The sequence below is a fragment of the Rhinoraja longicauda genome, chromosome 12, assembly GCF_053455715.1.
Source record: "Rhinoraja longicauda isolate Sanriku21f chromosome 12, sRhiLon1.1, whole genome shotgun sequence".
Taxonomy (NCBI): Eukaryota; Metazoa; Chordata; class Chondrichthyes; order Rajiformes; family Arhynchobatidae; genus Rhinoraja; species Rhinoraja longicauda.
In genome coordinates, this window is record NC_135964.1 from 21,410,123 (window position 1) to 21,425,606 (window position 15,484).

Sequence of the window (15,484 nt, forward strand, 5' to 3'; positions counted from 1 at the left end):
AAGATCAAAGGCACTCCAAAAACCCTAGAGGTGTTAAAAACCACAAATAATGCGAGAATATGCATTACTTGTTTTTGAAAACAGGATAGGAGTGTAGTGTAAATACATGGCTTTATATGTATGATTTGAGAGCTTGTACTCAGTGTAGATAGAGAGAGGCATGAATAAAATGCATGTGTTTTACCAGCTCTCCATGTTGCCATTGATTCATTATGCTCCTGACATTATTTATAGCGAGAATAGGAATCCAGACATATGTTACTGGTCGGAACCCTCTTCAGACTTCAGTTCCGACCCCAAACATCACCTGATCCACTTCTCCAAAGATGCTGCCTGACCCGTTGAGTTACTCCAGCTTTCTGTGTCTATCTTTGGTATAAACCGCCATCTGCAATTCCTTCCCACTCATATGTTGCAGGCACCAGGTTATTAAATCTACCAGTAGATAAGCCCAGCACCAGAAACTATTATGTGTGGTAAAGCTAGGAGGATCTGACAGTGTTCCTGCTTTTGGTACTTATTTCCACATTTCCACATTTCCCAGTTTCAAACCAGTATTTTGTTTCTGTACAAAAGCCTCCTGTACCTTCCTTTTCTTTACAGTAAGATTCTTGCACATTTTGCACAGCTTTAGCCACAACACTGGACACGGCTTCCAGCCCAGATCCTTCCCTTCACGAAGGTATCAAGTTATTTGATGAGGCTACATGGAGTCAGGATGAATGAAGAACTAAACTCTGATGCTGTGCAAGTACGGAACATTATAACAGACCCTGAAGAAATGGGAGATCACCCGTGAGCTTGAAGTGAAAAGCAAATTGATTTGTCTCAACTGACAGAAAGATTTAGCATGTGTCATCAGAGGGTCACCTCAGGCACAATTGCTCACACACTTGAAGCTGATTATTTAAAGCTGTTGAGATCCATAATCAAAGAAATGATTTCAAAATAAATTTCCGAGACTGGTGTTATGGCATCCATTCACAGTGACTCACGGCCATAATTAACACTCTGGCAGTGGCCTTCTTATAAACGCACAGGGCCAAATGTTTAAGAATACAAGGTCTATCAGTTTCTTACCAGCAAGAGAACCTTTGCGCAGTAGCGTGTTACCGCTCGGATAGATCATGCTCTTCTTGGTATCAAAGCAAGACTACTGATTCTGTAATGTACAGAAATGCCTGGGAAGGAATATGACAAACTAGCTTTAGACTTTAGACTTTAGAGATACAGTGCAGAAACAGGCCCCATAGCCTTCTAAACCCATTCTGTCCATGTGCCTGTCCAAATGTCTCTTAAATGTTATGATAGTACCTGCCTTAACTACCTCCTCTGTCAGCTCATTCCATATATCCACCACCGATGGGTATAAAAAAAGTTACCTCTCAGATTCATATTAAATATTTCCCCCTCACCTTAAACATTTGTCCTCTGGTTCTCAATTCCTCTACTCTGAGCAAAAGACTTTCTGCATTCTTCAGACTCTGAAGAAGGGTCTCGACCCGAAACGCCACCCATTTCTTCTCTCCAGAGATGCCGCCTGTCCTGCCGAGTTACTCCAGCATTTTGTGTCTACTGTGCATTTACCTGATCTAATCCCTCCCTTAAAGCACACGGTATTGTGGGTTCAGTATTGATGTGGATAGAGAACTGGCTGGCAGACAGGAAGCAAAGAGTAGGAATAAACGGGTCCTTTTCAGAATGGCAGGCAGTGACTAGTGGGGTACCGCAAGGCTCAGTGCTGGGACCCCAGCTATTTACAATATATATTAATGATTTGGACGAGGGAATTGAATGCAACATCTCCAAGTTTGCGGATGACATGAAGCTGGGGGGCAGTGTTAGCTGTGAGGAGGATGCTAGGAGGCTGCAACGTGACTTGGATAGGTTAGGTGAGTGGGCAAAGGCATGGCAGATGCAGTATAATGTGGATAAATGTGAGGTTATCCACTTTGGTGGCAAGAACAGGAAAGCAGACTATTACCTGAATGGTGGCCGATTAGGAGAAGGGGAGATGCAACGAGACCTGGGTGTCATTTGAAACCAGTCATTGAAACTAGGCATGCAGGTGCAGCAGGCAGTGAAGAAAGCGAATGGTATGTTGGCATTCATAGCGAGGGGATTTGAGTATAGGAGCAGGGAGGTTCTGCTGCAGTTGTACAGGGCATTGGTGAGACCGCACCTAGAGTATTGCGTACAGTTTTGGTCTCCTAATCTGAGGAAAGACATTCTTGCCATAGAGGGAGTTCAGAGAAGGTTCACCAGATTGATTCCTGGGATGGCAGGACTTTCATATGAAGAAAGACTGGATAGACTCGGCTTGTACTCGCTGGAATTTAGAAGATTGAGGGGGGATCTTATAGAAACTTACAAAATTCTTAAGGGGTTGGACAGGCTAGATGCAGAAAGATTGTTCCCGATGTTGGGGAAGTCCAGAACAAGGGGTCACAGTTTAAGGATAAGTGGTAAGTCTTTTAGGACCGAGATGAGAAAGTTTTTTTTCACACAGAGAGTGGTGAATCTGTGGAATTCTCTGCCACAGAAGGTAGTTGAGGCCAGTTCATTGGCTATATTTAAGAGGGAGTTAGATGTGGCCCTTGTGGCTAAAGGGATCAGGGGGTATGGAGAGAAGGCAGGTACGGGATACTGAGTTGGATGATCAGCCATGATCATATTGAATGGCGGTGCAGGCTCGAAGGGCCGAATGACCCACTCCTGCACCTATTTTCTATGTTTCTATGATTTTGTATACCTCCATAAGATCACCCCTCATCCTCCTGCACTCCAAGCAATAAAGCTCTAGCCTGCTCAATCTCCCCCTTTAGCTCCAACCCATCGTGCCCTGGCAACATCCTGGTAAATCTTCACTGAACCCTTTCAAACTTGACAACATCTTTCCTATAACATGGTGACCAAAACTGAATGCAGTACTCTAAATGTGGCCTCACCAACATCATATATAACTGTAACTCCCAACCTCTATGCTTCTCTTTCACATTACCAGATATGACACACATCCTTGCTGCAAAGTTCACCAAATGACTCATCCTGTTTACTCACCATGGGAACCATTGCCCCTTCCCACTGTTTCCCTGCCAGCTCTAAATAGTGACATAAACCTAGATTTATATCACTCGGCGTGCAAACTTCATTGACCAGCAAAGACGTGACAGAAGTGGTTTTGTGGTAATATGCATTTCCCAAGTTAATTCCTGCTTAATAATAAAAAAAAATGTCATTCTCAAGTGTTAACACAGGATTGGCACATTAATGTATGCTATAAACTTTTATTCTCAAAATAAAACCTAGTGATTTGAGAAACATGTTGATGGCCATTCATTGCAACAAATATCACAGTTGGAGTAAAAGTCCAAGAAATTGGTCAGAAAAATATCTTCACTTTCTCTTCCAATAATTCATGGCAGCTTCTGAATTATCATCGGAACAGCGTAAACAGCCACATAAGGCCTGTTCTCCAGATGACCCAGTGAGCTTCCACTGAAAATATCCTGGGAAAACGTCTGTGAAAGTTCCTTCCAGTGCAGCCAGTCATTTTGTTTGCAGTCTTGCAACTGGAATGCAATTAGACTTAAGAGTCCTTCATGCATGAGTATGCTGTCAGTGTTGCTGGACTGAGGGAGTTCATGGGCCGATGAGTCCATTGAGTGAGGTCATTCCAGAATCAATCCTTGGTTCAAGAGCGTATAGTTCCAGTTTGGTCATATTGCCTGTTCTTGAAATACGTTGTATATTGTCTGCAGTTTACATATTCTGTACACACTAGGAAGACTAATCTGGCCGTGAGGTGACCTGTGTCTGCACTTTCCACACTCATCAGAAACTGGTGTGACTTTAACCGGGAATATTATCCTGCCTAATCCAGTACATTCTTCATGCTCCCTCGAACACTGATTGTTTCTCCATTGGAGCATCCTTCAGGGATGTGTTGTAGATTTATAGATGGTATTTTGCCGAGGAAGGTCAAGACTAATAGGGCGGCACAGAACCGCAGCGGTAGAGTTGCTGTCTTGCAGTGCCAGATACCAGGGTTCGATCCTGACTATAGGTGCTGTCTGTTCAGAGTTTGTACATTCTCCCTGTGTCCATGTGGGTTTCTCCAGGTGCACCGGATTCCTCCCATGCTCCAAAGACATGCATGTTTGCAGGTTAATTGTCTTCGGTAAAATTGTAAATTGTCCCTAGTGTGTAGGATAGTGCTAGTGTTCGGGGTCATTGCTGGCCGGCACAAACTCGTGGGGCAAAGGGCCTGTTTCCATGCTGTATCTCTAAAGTCTAAAGTCTAAATATTTGTGTTTTCACCTCCTGGGTATCCAGCTGTAATCATCATCATAATCTTAATCATACTTTATTAGCCAAGTATGTTTGCAACATACGAGGAATTTGATTTGCCATACAGTCACACCAATAAAAAGCAACAAAACACAAAATACATTTTACCACAAACATCCACCACAGTGACTCCTCCACATTCCTCACTGTGTGGGAAGGCGAAAAAATGTCCAATCTCTTCCCTTCTTTGTTCTCTCGCGGTCGGGGGCCTCGAGGCTACCGTTGTCGGGGCGATCTTGGCTCTCGTAGCTGGTGGTCAGGCCCTCTGCGTCGGGGCGATCAAGCTCCTGCATTGGGGGGATCTCAGCTCCCCGCGCCGGGCGATCAGACCCCGGGTCAGGGCTGGTCGAACCCCAAGGTCTTGCATGAGGGTGGGAAAAAAAGGAGTGATGGAGAAGGTGAGCCAAACGCTAAACATGCTCAAAGTGCCATGTGGCTGCTCAAGATATGAAGAAGGGTCCCGACGTGAAACGTCACCTACACATGTTCTCCAGAGATGCTGCCTGACCTACTGTGTCTTTTTTTTTTTTTAAACTGCATCTGCAGTTCCTTGTGTCTACCTCAAGTTTGTTGGTTAAATGATATTGAGTGGTCTTGGTTATATTATGATCTGAAGTATCGTACCATTGCTGGCTGGTAGCAGTTGGCTCTAAGACATTTTGCATGTGCTGTTTTACCTAAAGGGAGAGGACATAATGAAAATTGAACTTGCTAACTTCAGCACACGGACATTCTTGTCTGTGTTTCATTTGTTTACATGTAGAAATTACTTTGTCTGCAGTCCAATTACTGGACATGATGTAAACTGTAAAACTACAGAGCCATTGAAACCAATAAATCAATCACTGCCTGATAGCAGATATTTAAGGAGAAACAAAGATCTCATGGACAGGCTAATGTCTTTTTGAGGAATGCTTATTGATGATTTCAGATGGAAGTAATTAAGAACTCTTCTGATCTAAATTTTTAAAAGATCAATCAAAAATGGTTTGATTGTGGTTAGTGTAATGACAAACATTCATTGGTTTTCCAGAAAACTTCTGTAAATTCTGATGTGATGTCTCATTTAATGACGTAGAAGGAGTTCCAAACCATGTTCTAAGATTCACTGTTTTAGTTTAGTTTAGTTTAGTTTAGTTTAGTTTAGAAATACAGCCTAGAAACAGTAAGGCCAATTAACCTACAAACCCGCACGTCTTTGGAGTGTGGGAAGAAATTGGAGCACCCAGAGAAAACCCACGTGGTCACAGGGGGAACGTACACCTTCATACACACAGTACCGGTAGTCAGGATCGAACCCAGATCTCTGGCACGGTAAGACAGCAATTCTAGCACTGGGCCACTGTGCCGCCCAACTTGGCTAGAACAAAGGTCAGAAATCCAGTAATGCTCTGCCATTACAATGTTTACTGACTTTATTTTCAATGAATGTACTGGCATTGAGAGAACCAGACCCTGATTATTTTGTTTTGGAGAGCATATCTCAGCCTTGGCAAATGCTTCACACAGATTTGCCTCAATGGGCCTCAGTTTAAGTATTTGCAAACAAGGCCTGAGCAACTGCTAAACCTGCATTATGTCCATTCATTCATAGTGTGCCATCTGCCATATTGATTGGTGATGGAGGAACATGCTTGAACCATTTATAACAATGAATAGCATTCAGATTAGAGTTCAGAGCTAAAATCCAACTCTATGAGGAATTGACATTTGCAAGCAGTTAATTGAACTCATGATTAGCTCATCAAGTAACTCCTGGCATAGCGTGAAATAAGACCCAGCAAAGGAACCATACAGTTGACTGCCTCATAGATTTATTTGTGCACATTGGTTAACTTTGGGGGTTTTTATCTTTGCCTGTTATTTGGCCTCTGGATGATTAAGTTTGACTGCAGAGAAAATATATGCAGTCGCCGTGCTTGGGGCTGAGAAGTGATGGAGAGCAGCCGGGAAGGCAGGAGACAAGAGGAGTAGCTCAGATACAGGGAGAAGGAGGACATGGTGCTCACCTTCAGCAGGTCTTGAGGGAGGAATTCGCCCAACATAAACTCTCGCCTGCAGTGATATCTGGTGCACTTGGCTTCAACAAATAACACAGTGAAGCCTCCTGTTGTGCTGATATTACCATGTTGCTGAGATAATGTGTTTAGTTTAGTTTAATATAGTTTAATTTGGGGTCACACTGAAATCAGAGCACACATTGTTTTGGAAAGTTGCAAGCTCCATTTGAACCTGCAGTGGACATTTCCAGATGTTAGGTTGAGGCTTTTCCATTCCCGTCCATCCAACACTGTGTCCACTATCGCTGAAATTAGTCATTATCGACAGGAGCAACAAATGGAAATTTATTGAAAAACTGCAGATGCTTGGAACCTGAAATAAAAATAGAAATTGATGGAAATACTCAGCAGGGTAGGCAGCATCTGGTGAAAGAGAAACAGAGTTTGAGCCAAGAGTTTAGAATGCCATTTAGCTCTTGGTTTTACTGATCCTGGGAAGAATAACATTTCAAATGGGTTTCAAGACCTGCAAAACTCTAGGATCTTCTCACGTTAGTTCATCTCTCTTTGCCCATACTTGGAGATGCTGTGAGTCAAACAAGTGCAGCATTAACAAGGAAATAAGTGGCAATGTGGGCACTAGTAAGGGACCTAGTAAAAACAGATTGGGCCATCTTTAAAGGGACTTTGCTGATAGATTTATCTGCACAGGGAACGTCATTAAAAATGTAAAAACGAGTGAAAGCACAGCATTGATTTCTAGTGAATGCCCTGGAATGCTTTTCTGCTTTATAGACAATGTATAAAAGTAATATGTTCTTTGTGCAGCAATAATACTGTGCTTCAGTGTCTGCTGTCAGAGCTGATTGGACAAATCTCCTAAATTCCTCATGTACCTAACATGTCTCTTTCATTCTGCTCTACTTCCATAGGCATCGTTGCCAATCTCACTTGCAGAGCGTTCTTTGGCTACGGTGGAGAGGTCAGCCCCATCATTTACTGGATGAAGGGAGAGAAGTTTATTGAAGACCTTGATGATAACCACGCCAGTGAAAGTGACATGAGGTAATTAGAGCCTTTGATCACATGTCCTGCATCTAAATGTTCAAGTGTTGGATCCCATTGAGATCTGCAATGTTAAACAGTACCACAAGCAAACAAAAACTGCTGGAGGATCAGTCTGAAGAAGGGTCCCAACCTGAAATGTTTCAAAGTTAAGATCCTTCTTCATACCAGTTGTACAGGGGGTGAAGAAGGCAGGACAAAAGGACAAAGCATGGCAGGCAATAGGTCAACATAGGTGGGGGGGTTAATAAGCAGATGGTTGAAGCAAAGGGCAACTGGTGGAAAGAAATGAGGTATGGGGAGGGGGCATGAGCAAACATTTGAGAGGAGGATGCAGGTGAGGAGGGATTGATTGCAGAAAAGTCAAGTAGGGGATGGAAGGGTGGAGAGCGTAACCAAGGCTGGAGGAGGACAAGGCTAAAGGGTGCAAATGGTGGAATAACACTAGGGAGCGAGGTGTGTAGTGGAAGGTAGAACCTGAGGGAGCAATCGTGGGTAAGAAGGAAAGGTGGGGGTTTGGATGAAAATGGAATTCTCTGCCTCAGAAGGCAGTGGAGGCCAATTGAATGCATTCAAGAGAGAGTTAGATAGAGCTATGAAGGACAGCGGAGTCAGGGGGTATGGGGAGCAGGAACGGGGTACTGATTGAGAATGATCAGCCATGAACACATTGAATGGCGGTGCTGGCTCGAAGGGCCGAATGGCCTCCTCCTGCACCTATTGTCTATTGTCTATTGTCTATAAAAATGGTAGACTCAGAGTTGGGAGAGATGGGAAATGAATGGTCGGAGAAGATGGAGGAGGGGAAAGGAATCGGCGATCACTTTGTTGACTACTTGCACTCTGTTCAGCAGGGCAAGTTTGGTTTAGTTTAGTTTAATTTAGTTTATTATTGTCATATGTACAGAGCACAGTGAAAATCTTTTGTTTACGTGCTATCCTGTCAAAGAAAAGGCAATACATTAATACTATCAAGCTGTTCGCAGTGCACAGATAAAGGATAAAGGGTACAACATTTACTGCAAGATATAGCATTGAAGTCAGATAAAATGCGATTGAAGATAGTTCGAAGGTTCCAATGAGGTGCATTGAAGGTCAGGACCCCTCTCCAGCTGGTGAGTGGATGGTTCAGTTGCCTGATAACAGCTGGGAAGAAACTGTCCCTAAATCTGGAAGTGTGCATTTTCAAACTTCTGTACCTTTTGCTTGTTGGGAGAGGGGAGAACAGGGAGTGACCTGGGTGAGACTGGTCCTTGATTATGTTGGTGGCCTTGGTGGGCAGTGTGAAGTGCAGATGGAGTCAATGGAAGGGAGGTTGATTTGTGTGATGGTCTGGGCTACGTTCACAATTCTCTGCAATTTTTTGTGGTCTTGGACGGAGCTGTTCCCAAACCATGCTGTGATGCTTCCTGATAAAATGCTTTCTATGGCGCATCTGTAAAAGTCGGTGAGAGTTGTTGGGGACATGCCAAACTTCCTAAACCTTTGAAAGGAAGTAGAGACGTTGGTGTTGGAGCTCCCAATTACTGCTCATTTGTAATTCTCCTTCCCATTCCCATACCGACCTGTCTACTCTGGATCCCCCCTGCTGCCAGAGTGAGATAACATGAACGAGAAGAACTGCACCTCATATTCCGCTCGGGTAGTCAACAACCCAACTGCAGGAGTACTACACTCAGGGAACTCTTCCTCCTCTAATTTGTCCAGCTTCAGTCACTTGCCCAGTGCTCAGTGCCGACTGTACACGCCTTTCTTTCTCATCCCCTCATCTCTGCCCCCCCCCCCCACTGCTTCTCCCCCCCCCCCCCCATATCCCTCCTCTACCTCTTCCATCTGCTCTTCTCCTATCCCTCCACTTTTTCATCTCCCTACCTCCATTCCCTTCTGACCTCCATTCCTCACTCTGGTCAGACATTTTACTCCTCACCTCCTCTTATCCAATTCCACCATTTACACTCTTTTGTTATTTCCACCTCCGGCCTTAGTTATTATCTCCATCATTCTCTCCCCCACCTGATTCATCTGCCAATCATTCCCGCCTCACCTGGATCCACCTATCACACGCCAGCACTTGCCCAGCCCCTTCCCCTCATCTCTTTCCACCAGCTACCTCCCTTCCACTCCATCAGGCTGAAGAAAGGTCCCAACCCAAAGCGTCCTCCATCCATTTCCCTCCATAGATGCTGCCTGACCCGCAGCAGTTTGTTCTCATTCAGGTTTCCAGCTTTTCTGTCTCTTGTGTCTCCAGCAATCGATGCAATTGTTCGACAGGCGCTTTCACAAATGTTCTAGATTTGAAGCATAGTGGCTGAAAGTACAATCAAAGGCAAACACAGCTTTTCAATTTAGCTTCTGATATTTAGAGTGCCTTACAACATTTTTAGTTTCACAGGAAATTGTAGATGGAATGAAAAGCATCTAACTTAAAAATTAGTTTTTGTTGTAAATTGTTTGTATTCAGGAGAAATTCTATCTAGTAAAATGTTGTTGACTGTTTATTACTCAAAAGCTTCAAAAGACCAGTATAGCTGATAGTGAAAATGGTTGTCAAAAATTGCACCAGGTCTTGATCAGATGGGCTGAGAAATGTTATGCAGTTTAATGCAGAGAAGTGTAAAGTGTTTAGTTTAGTTTAGAGTACCCTCCCCTCCTCCACTCCAAAAGTGCACAGCAAGATCCCAGGGTATATCGGAGGCTGTCACGGCCAGGGAGTCTCCTCCAGGGCCGGGAACGGGTGAGCGGGGAGAGGAAAGGGGAGAGGGAGCCACTCACCCCGGCCCCGGGCGGCCATCGCGGCAGCCAGCAGCAGGAGAGGGGCTGCTGGCACGCCACTGCCAGACCCAGCAACCCACCCCCATTGTGACGCCGTATTAGATCAAAATGGCGATCTCAAAATGACAATCATATATATGACCCGTTGGGTTCCCATTGTGACGCCGAACAGGGAAGTATGAGATCAAAATTACTTGTCCTATTCACAGTATAAAGTTTATTAAAGTTTATAAAGTGAATAACTTATAAAATATAACAAAACTTGATACTGCACACCACAGGCGAATGGTGAGGAAGGAGGCTCTAAAATTGTTGCGCTATCGTGTACCGTTTTGGCTGTATTTCGGGAACATACATACAAATATATATACATACAAGATGAGACTTTTAGTTATATACAGAAGTTCAGTTTGGTCACCCTGTTATAGGAAAGATGTTGTTAGATGTTGTTGGTAAGGAATGATATTCACTCCCTTGCAAGGGGTGACATAGAATCAGGAGATGTAGAACCAGTATGGATAGAAATGAGGAATTGTAAGGGTAAAAAGACCCTAATGGGAGTTATCTACAGGCCCCCAAACAGTAGCCTCGACATAGGGTGCAAGTTGCATCAAGAGCTAAAATTGGCATGTCGCAAATGTAATGCTACGGTGGTTATGGGAGATTTGAACATGCAGGTAGACTGGGAAAATTAGGTTGGTACTGGACCCCAGGAAAGGGAGTTTGTGGAGTGCCTCCGAGATGGATTCTTAGAACAGCTTATACTGGAGCCTACCAGGGAGAAGGCAATTCTGGATTTAGTGTTGTGTAATGAACCTGATCTGATAAAGGGAACTCAAGGTAAAAGAGCCATTAGGAGGCAGTGATCATAATATGATAAGTTTTACTCTACAAATTGAGAGGGAGAAGGGAAAATCGGAAGTGTCAGTATTACAGTATAGCAAAGGGGATTACAGAGGCATGAGGCAGGAGCTGGCCAGATTTGACTGGAAGGAGGCCCTACCAGGGAAGACAGTGGAACAGCAATGGCATGTATTCCTAGGAATAATGCAGATGTTGCAGGATCAATTTATCCCAAAGAGTAAGAGGCACCCGTGGCTGACAAGGGAAGTCGAGGACAGCATAAAAATAAAAGAGAAGAAGTATAACACAGCAAAGAAGAGTGGGAAGCCAGAGGATTGGGACTCTTTTAAAGAACAACAGAAGATAACTAAAAAGGCAAAACGGGGAGAAAAGATGAGGTATGAGGGTAGGCTAGCCAATAATATAAAGGAGGATAGTAAAAGCTTTTTTAGGTATGTGAAGAGGAAAAACGTTGAACCGGTACTTTGGATCTGTCTTCACTAAGGAAGATACAAACAAACTCCCAGATGTTCTAGTGGCCAGAGATCCTAGGGTGACGGAGGAACTGAAGGAAATTCACATTAGGCAGGAAATGGTGTTGGGTAGACTGATGGGACTGAAAGCTGATAAATCCCCATGGTCTGATGGTCTGCATCCCAGGGTACTTAAGGAGATGGCTCTAGAAATCACGGAGGCATTGGTGATCATTTTCCAATGTTCTATAGATTCAGGATCAGTTCCTGTGGATTGGAGGGTAGCTAATGTTATCCCTCTTTTTAAGAAAGGAGGGAGAGAGAAAACAGGAAATTATAGACCAGTTAGTCTGACATCAGTGGTGGGGAAGTTGCTGGAGTCAATTATAAAAGAGGAAATACGGAGCATTTGGATAGCAGTAACAGGATTGTTCCGAATCAGCACGCATTTACGAAGGGGAAAATGCTTGACTAATCTTCTGGAATTTGTTGAGGATGTAACTAGGAAAATTGGCAGGGGAGAGCTGGTGGATGTAGTGTACCATGACTTTCAGAAAGCCTTTGACAAGGTCCCCCATAGGAGATTACTGGGCAAAATTAGAGCACATGGTATTCGGGGTAGGGTATTGACATGGATAGAAAATTGGTTGGCAGACAGAAAGCAAAGAGTGGGGATAAATGGGTCCCTTTCAGAATGGCAGGCAGTGACCAGTGGGGTACCGCAAGGCTCGGTGCTGGGACCGCAGCTATTTACAATATACATTAATGACTTGGATGAAGGGATTAAAAGTACCATTAGCAAATTTGCAGATGATACAAAAGCTGGGTGGCAGTGTGAACTGTGAGGAAGATGCTATGAGGTTGCAGGGTGACTTGGACAGATTGTGTGAGTGGGCGGATGCATGGCAGATGCAGTTTAATGTGGATAAGTGTGAGGTTATCCACTTTGGTGGTAAGAATAGTAAGGCAGATTAATATCTGAATGGTTTCAAGTTAGGAAAAGGAGACGTACAACGAGATCTGGGTGTTCTAGTGCATCAGTCACTGAAAGGAAGCATGCAGGTACAGCAGGCAGTGAAGAAAGCCAATGGAATGTTGGCCTTCATAACAAGAGGTGTTGTGTATAGGAGCAAAGAGGTCCTTCTGCAGTTGTACAGGGCCCTAGTGAGACCGCACCTGGAGTACTGTGTGCAGTTTTGGTCTCCAAATTTGAGGAAAGATATTCTTGCTATTGAGGGCGTGCAGCGTAGGTTTACTAGGTTAATTCCCGGAATGGCGGGACTGTCATATGTTGAAAGACTGAAGCGACTAGGCTTGTATACACTGGAATTTAGAAGGATGAGAGGGGATCTTATCGAAACATATAAGGTTATTAGGGGGTTGGACACATTAGAGGCAGGAAACATGTTCCCAATGTTGGGGGAGTCCAGAACCAGGTGCCACAGTTTAAGAATAAGGGGTAGGCCATTTAGAACAGAGATAAGGAAAAACTTTTTTAGTCAGAGAGTTGTAAATCTGTGGAATTCTCTGCCTCAGAAGGCGGTGGAGGCCAATTCTCTGAATGCTTTCAAGAGAAAGCTAGATAGAGCCCTTAAGGATAGCGGACTCAGGGAGTATGGGGAGAAGGCAGGAACGGGGTACTGATTGAGAATGATCAGCCATGATCACATTGAATGGTGGTGCTGGCTCGAAGGGTCGAATGGCCTACTCCTGCACCTATTGTCTATTGTCTATTGTCTATTGTTTGAAAGGGTGCAGCGAAGATTTACGAGGATGTTGCCAGGGCTCAAGGTGCCTGAGCTATTGGGAGAGGTTGAACAGGTGAGGCATCTAATCCTTGGAGCGTAGGTGGATGAGGGGTGATCTTATAGAGGTCACAATCATCATAATCATAATCATACTTTATTAACCAAGTATGTTTTGCATTATATACGAGGAATTTAATTTGCCATACAGTCACAACAATCAAGAGCAACAGGACACACAAAATACATTTTAACATGAACATCCACCACAGTGACTCCTCCACATTCCTCACTCTGATGGAAGGCGAAAAAAAGTTCAATCTCTCCCTTCTTTGTCCTCCAGCGGTCGGGGGCCTCTAACCTTCTGTTGACGGGGCGATCTTACTCCTGTAGCCGGCGGCAGGCCTTCCTCATCGGGGCGATCAAGCTCCTGCATCGGGGGGGATCTCAGCTCCCCCACGCCGAGCGATCGGCTCCGATATGACCCCAGCATTTTGTGTCTATCTGTTGTGAATGGGTGATCGATGGTCTGTGTGGACTCAGTGGGATGAGGGGCTGGTTCCATACTGTATATCTAAACTAAATTGAACTATTCATGCTGGATGTGGGCTCTTTCCTTCTCATAATTTAAACATCAAGCGGGATCCTGACCAAAAATGTCAGCTGACCATTCCCTCCACAGATGCCACCTGACCCACTGAGTTACTCCAGCACTTTGCGCTTTGCTCAAGATTCCTGCATCTGCAGTTCCTTTTGTCTCTAAGCATCAGCAGTTACCTTGTTCAGAGTTCAACATGCATTCAGACCCCAGGATCATATTTTTTTCCTTCCTTTAATTCTATTTTTCACGATGCAAAGGATGCCAGCTGCAATACCTCAAACGATTGACAGTTGTCTTTTGCTTGCTCAAATATGAATGAATGAAACGAATCTTGCTTGAGGGCTGCTTTTGACGATGTTCGAGAAACACGAGAACTTTTCACACAACTTCAATAAAATTTGCCAATGGTGCAAGGGTGTGTGCAGAAAACAGGGCAACAGTGACAATGTGCTAGATTTAAGATTAGCTCTTCTAAATCAGCTTGCACAGTGCACCACAGTGGAGCAGCGGTCAAGTTGCTGCTTTAAAGCGCCAGAGACCCGGGTTCGATCCTGACTACGGGTGCTTGTCTGTACGGAGTTTGTACGTTCTCCCGATGACCGCGTGGTTTTTCTCCAGGTGCACCGTTTCCTCCCACACTCCAAAGGTGTGTGGGTTTGTAGGTTAATTGGGATCAGTAAAGATTGTAAAAATTGTCCTTAGTGTGTAGAATAGTGTTAGTGTACGGTGTGATCGCTGGATGGCGTGGACTCGGTGGGCCTAAGGTCTAGATATGCTGCATCTTTAAAGATTAAAGTATAAATTCTGAAGTCAGTCTGCTCCAGTGTTCAGCAAAATGCCGTGTGTACTGTATTAATGCACCCAATGCATCTTAGAAATTATGCATGCATTTGTGAAGATCAAAGTCTCCTGCAAAGACGTGGCACTATAAATGGAAAATGTCGGCGTTCACATGTGGAAAGCAGCAGGGCGCTGCGAGAAATGGCAATGCGGGCTGCAGGTTCAATTGACATTTTTTTTCTTTTTTCCAGAATTCTTCGGGAGCATCTTGGGGAGAAGGAAGTTTCCATTTCTCTACTGATCGATTCTGTGCAGGATGGGGACCTGGGAAACTATTCTTGCTATGTTGAAAATGGGAATGGACGAAGACAAGCAAGCATTCTTCTTCAGAAGAGGGGTAAGCATTTTTGCCTTCGTTCTTCGTTTCTGAGGACTTGCTAATACATTGACAAGGGCCAAAATGCAGCTCAAGGTATTAAAAAGCAAGATGCCTAATTCAAGCCATGCCTGTCCTCCCGGGGAAGAGATTCGTTGTACACAATACACAAGGGCGGCCCGGTGGCGCAGCGGTAGAGTTGCTGCCTTACAGCGAATGCAGCGCCGGAGACTCAGGTTCGATCTTGACTACGGGCGCCGTCTGTACGGAGTTTGTACGTTCTCCCCGTGACCTGCGTGGGTTTTCTCTGAGATCTTCGGTTTCGTCCCACATTCCAAAGACGTACAGGTATGTAGGTTAATTGGCTGGGCAAATGTAAAAATTGTCCCTAGTGTGTGTAGGATAATGTTAGTGTGCGGGGGTCGCTGGGCGGCACGGACCCGGTGGGCCGAAGGGCCTGTTTCTGCGCTGTATCTCTA

At 44.5% G+C, this 15,484-nt stretch overlaps 1 protein-coding gene across 3 annotated transcripts in view; it reads left to right on the forward strand.

The window, feature by feature from the left end:
- The window catches only part of il1rapl1b (interleukin 1 receptor accessory protein-like 1b), a 1,065,873-nt gene that overhangs the window by 991,794 nt on the left and 58,595 nt on the right, over positions 1–15,484 (forward strand). For all 3 annotated transcript variants that reach the window (XM_078409149.1, XM_078409150.1, XM_078409151.1), the window contains 2 exons: positions 7,283–7,415; positions 14,881–15,026. In XM_078409149.1, coding sequence (XP_078265275.1) covers positions 7,283–7,415; positions 14,881–15,026 — 279 coding nt within the window. The remainder of the gene's footprint in view (positions 1–7,282; positions 7,416–14,880; positions 15,027–15,484) is intronic.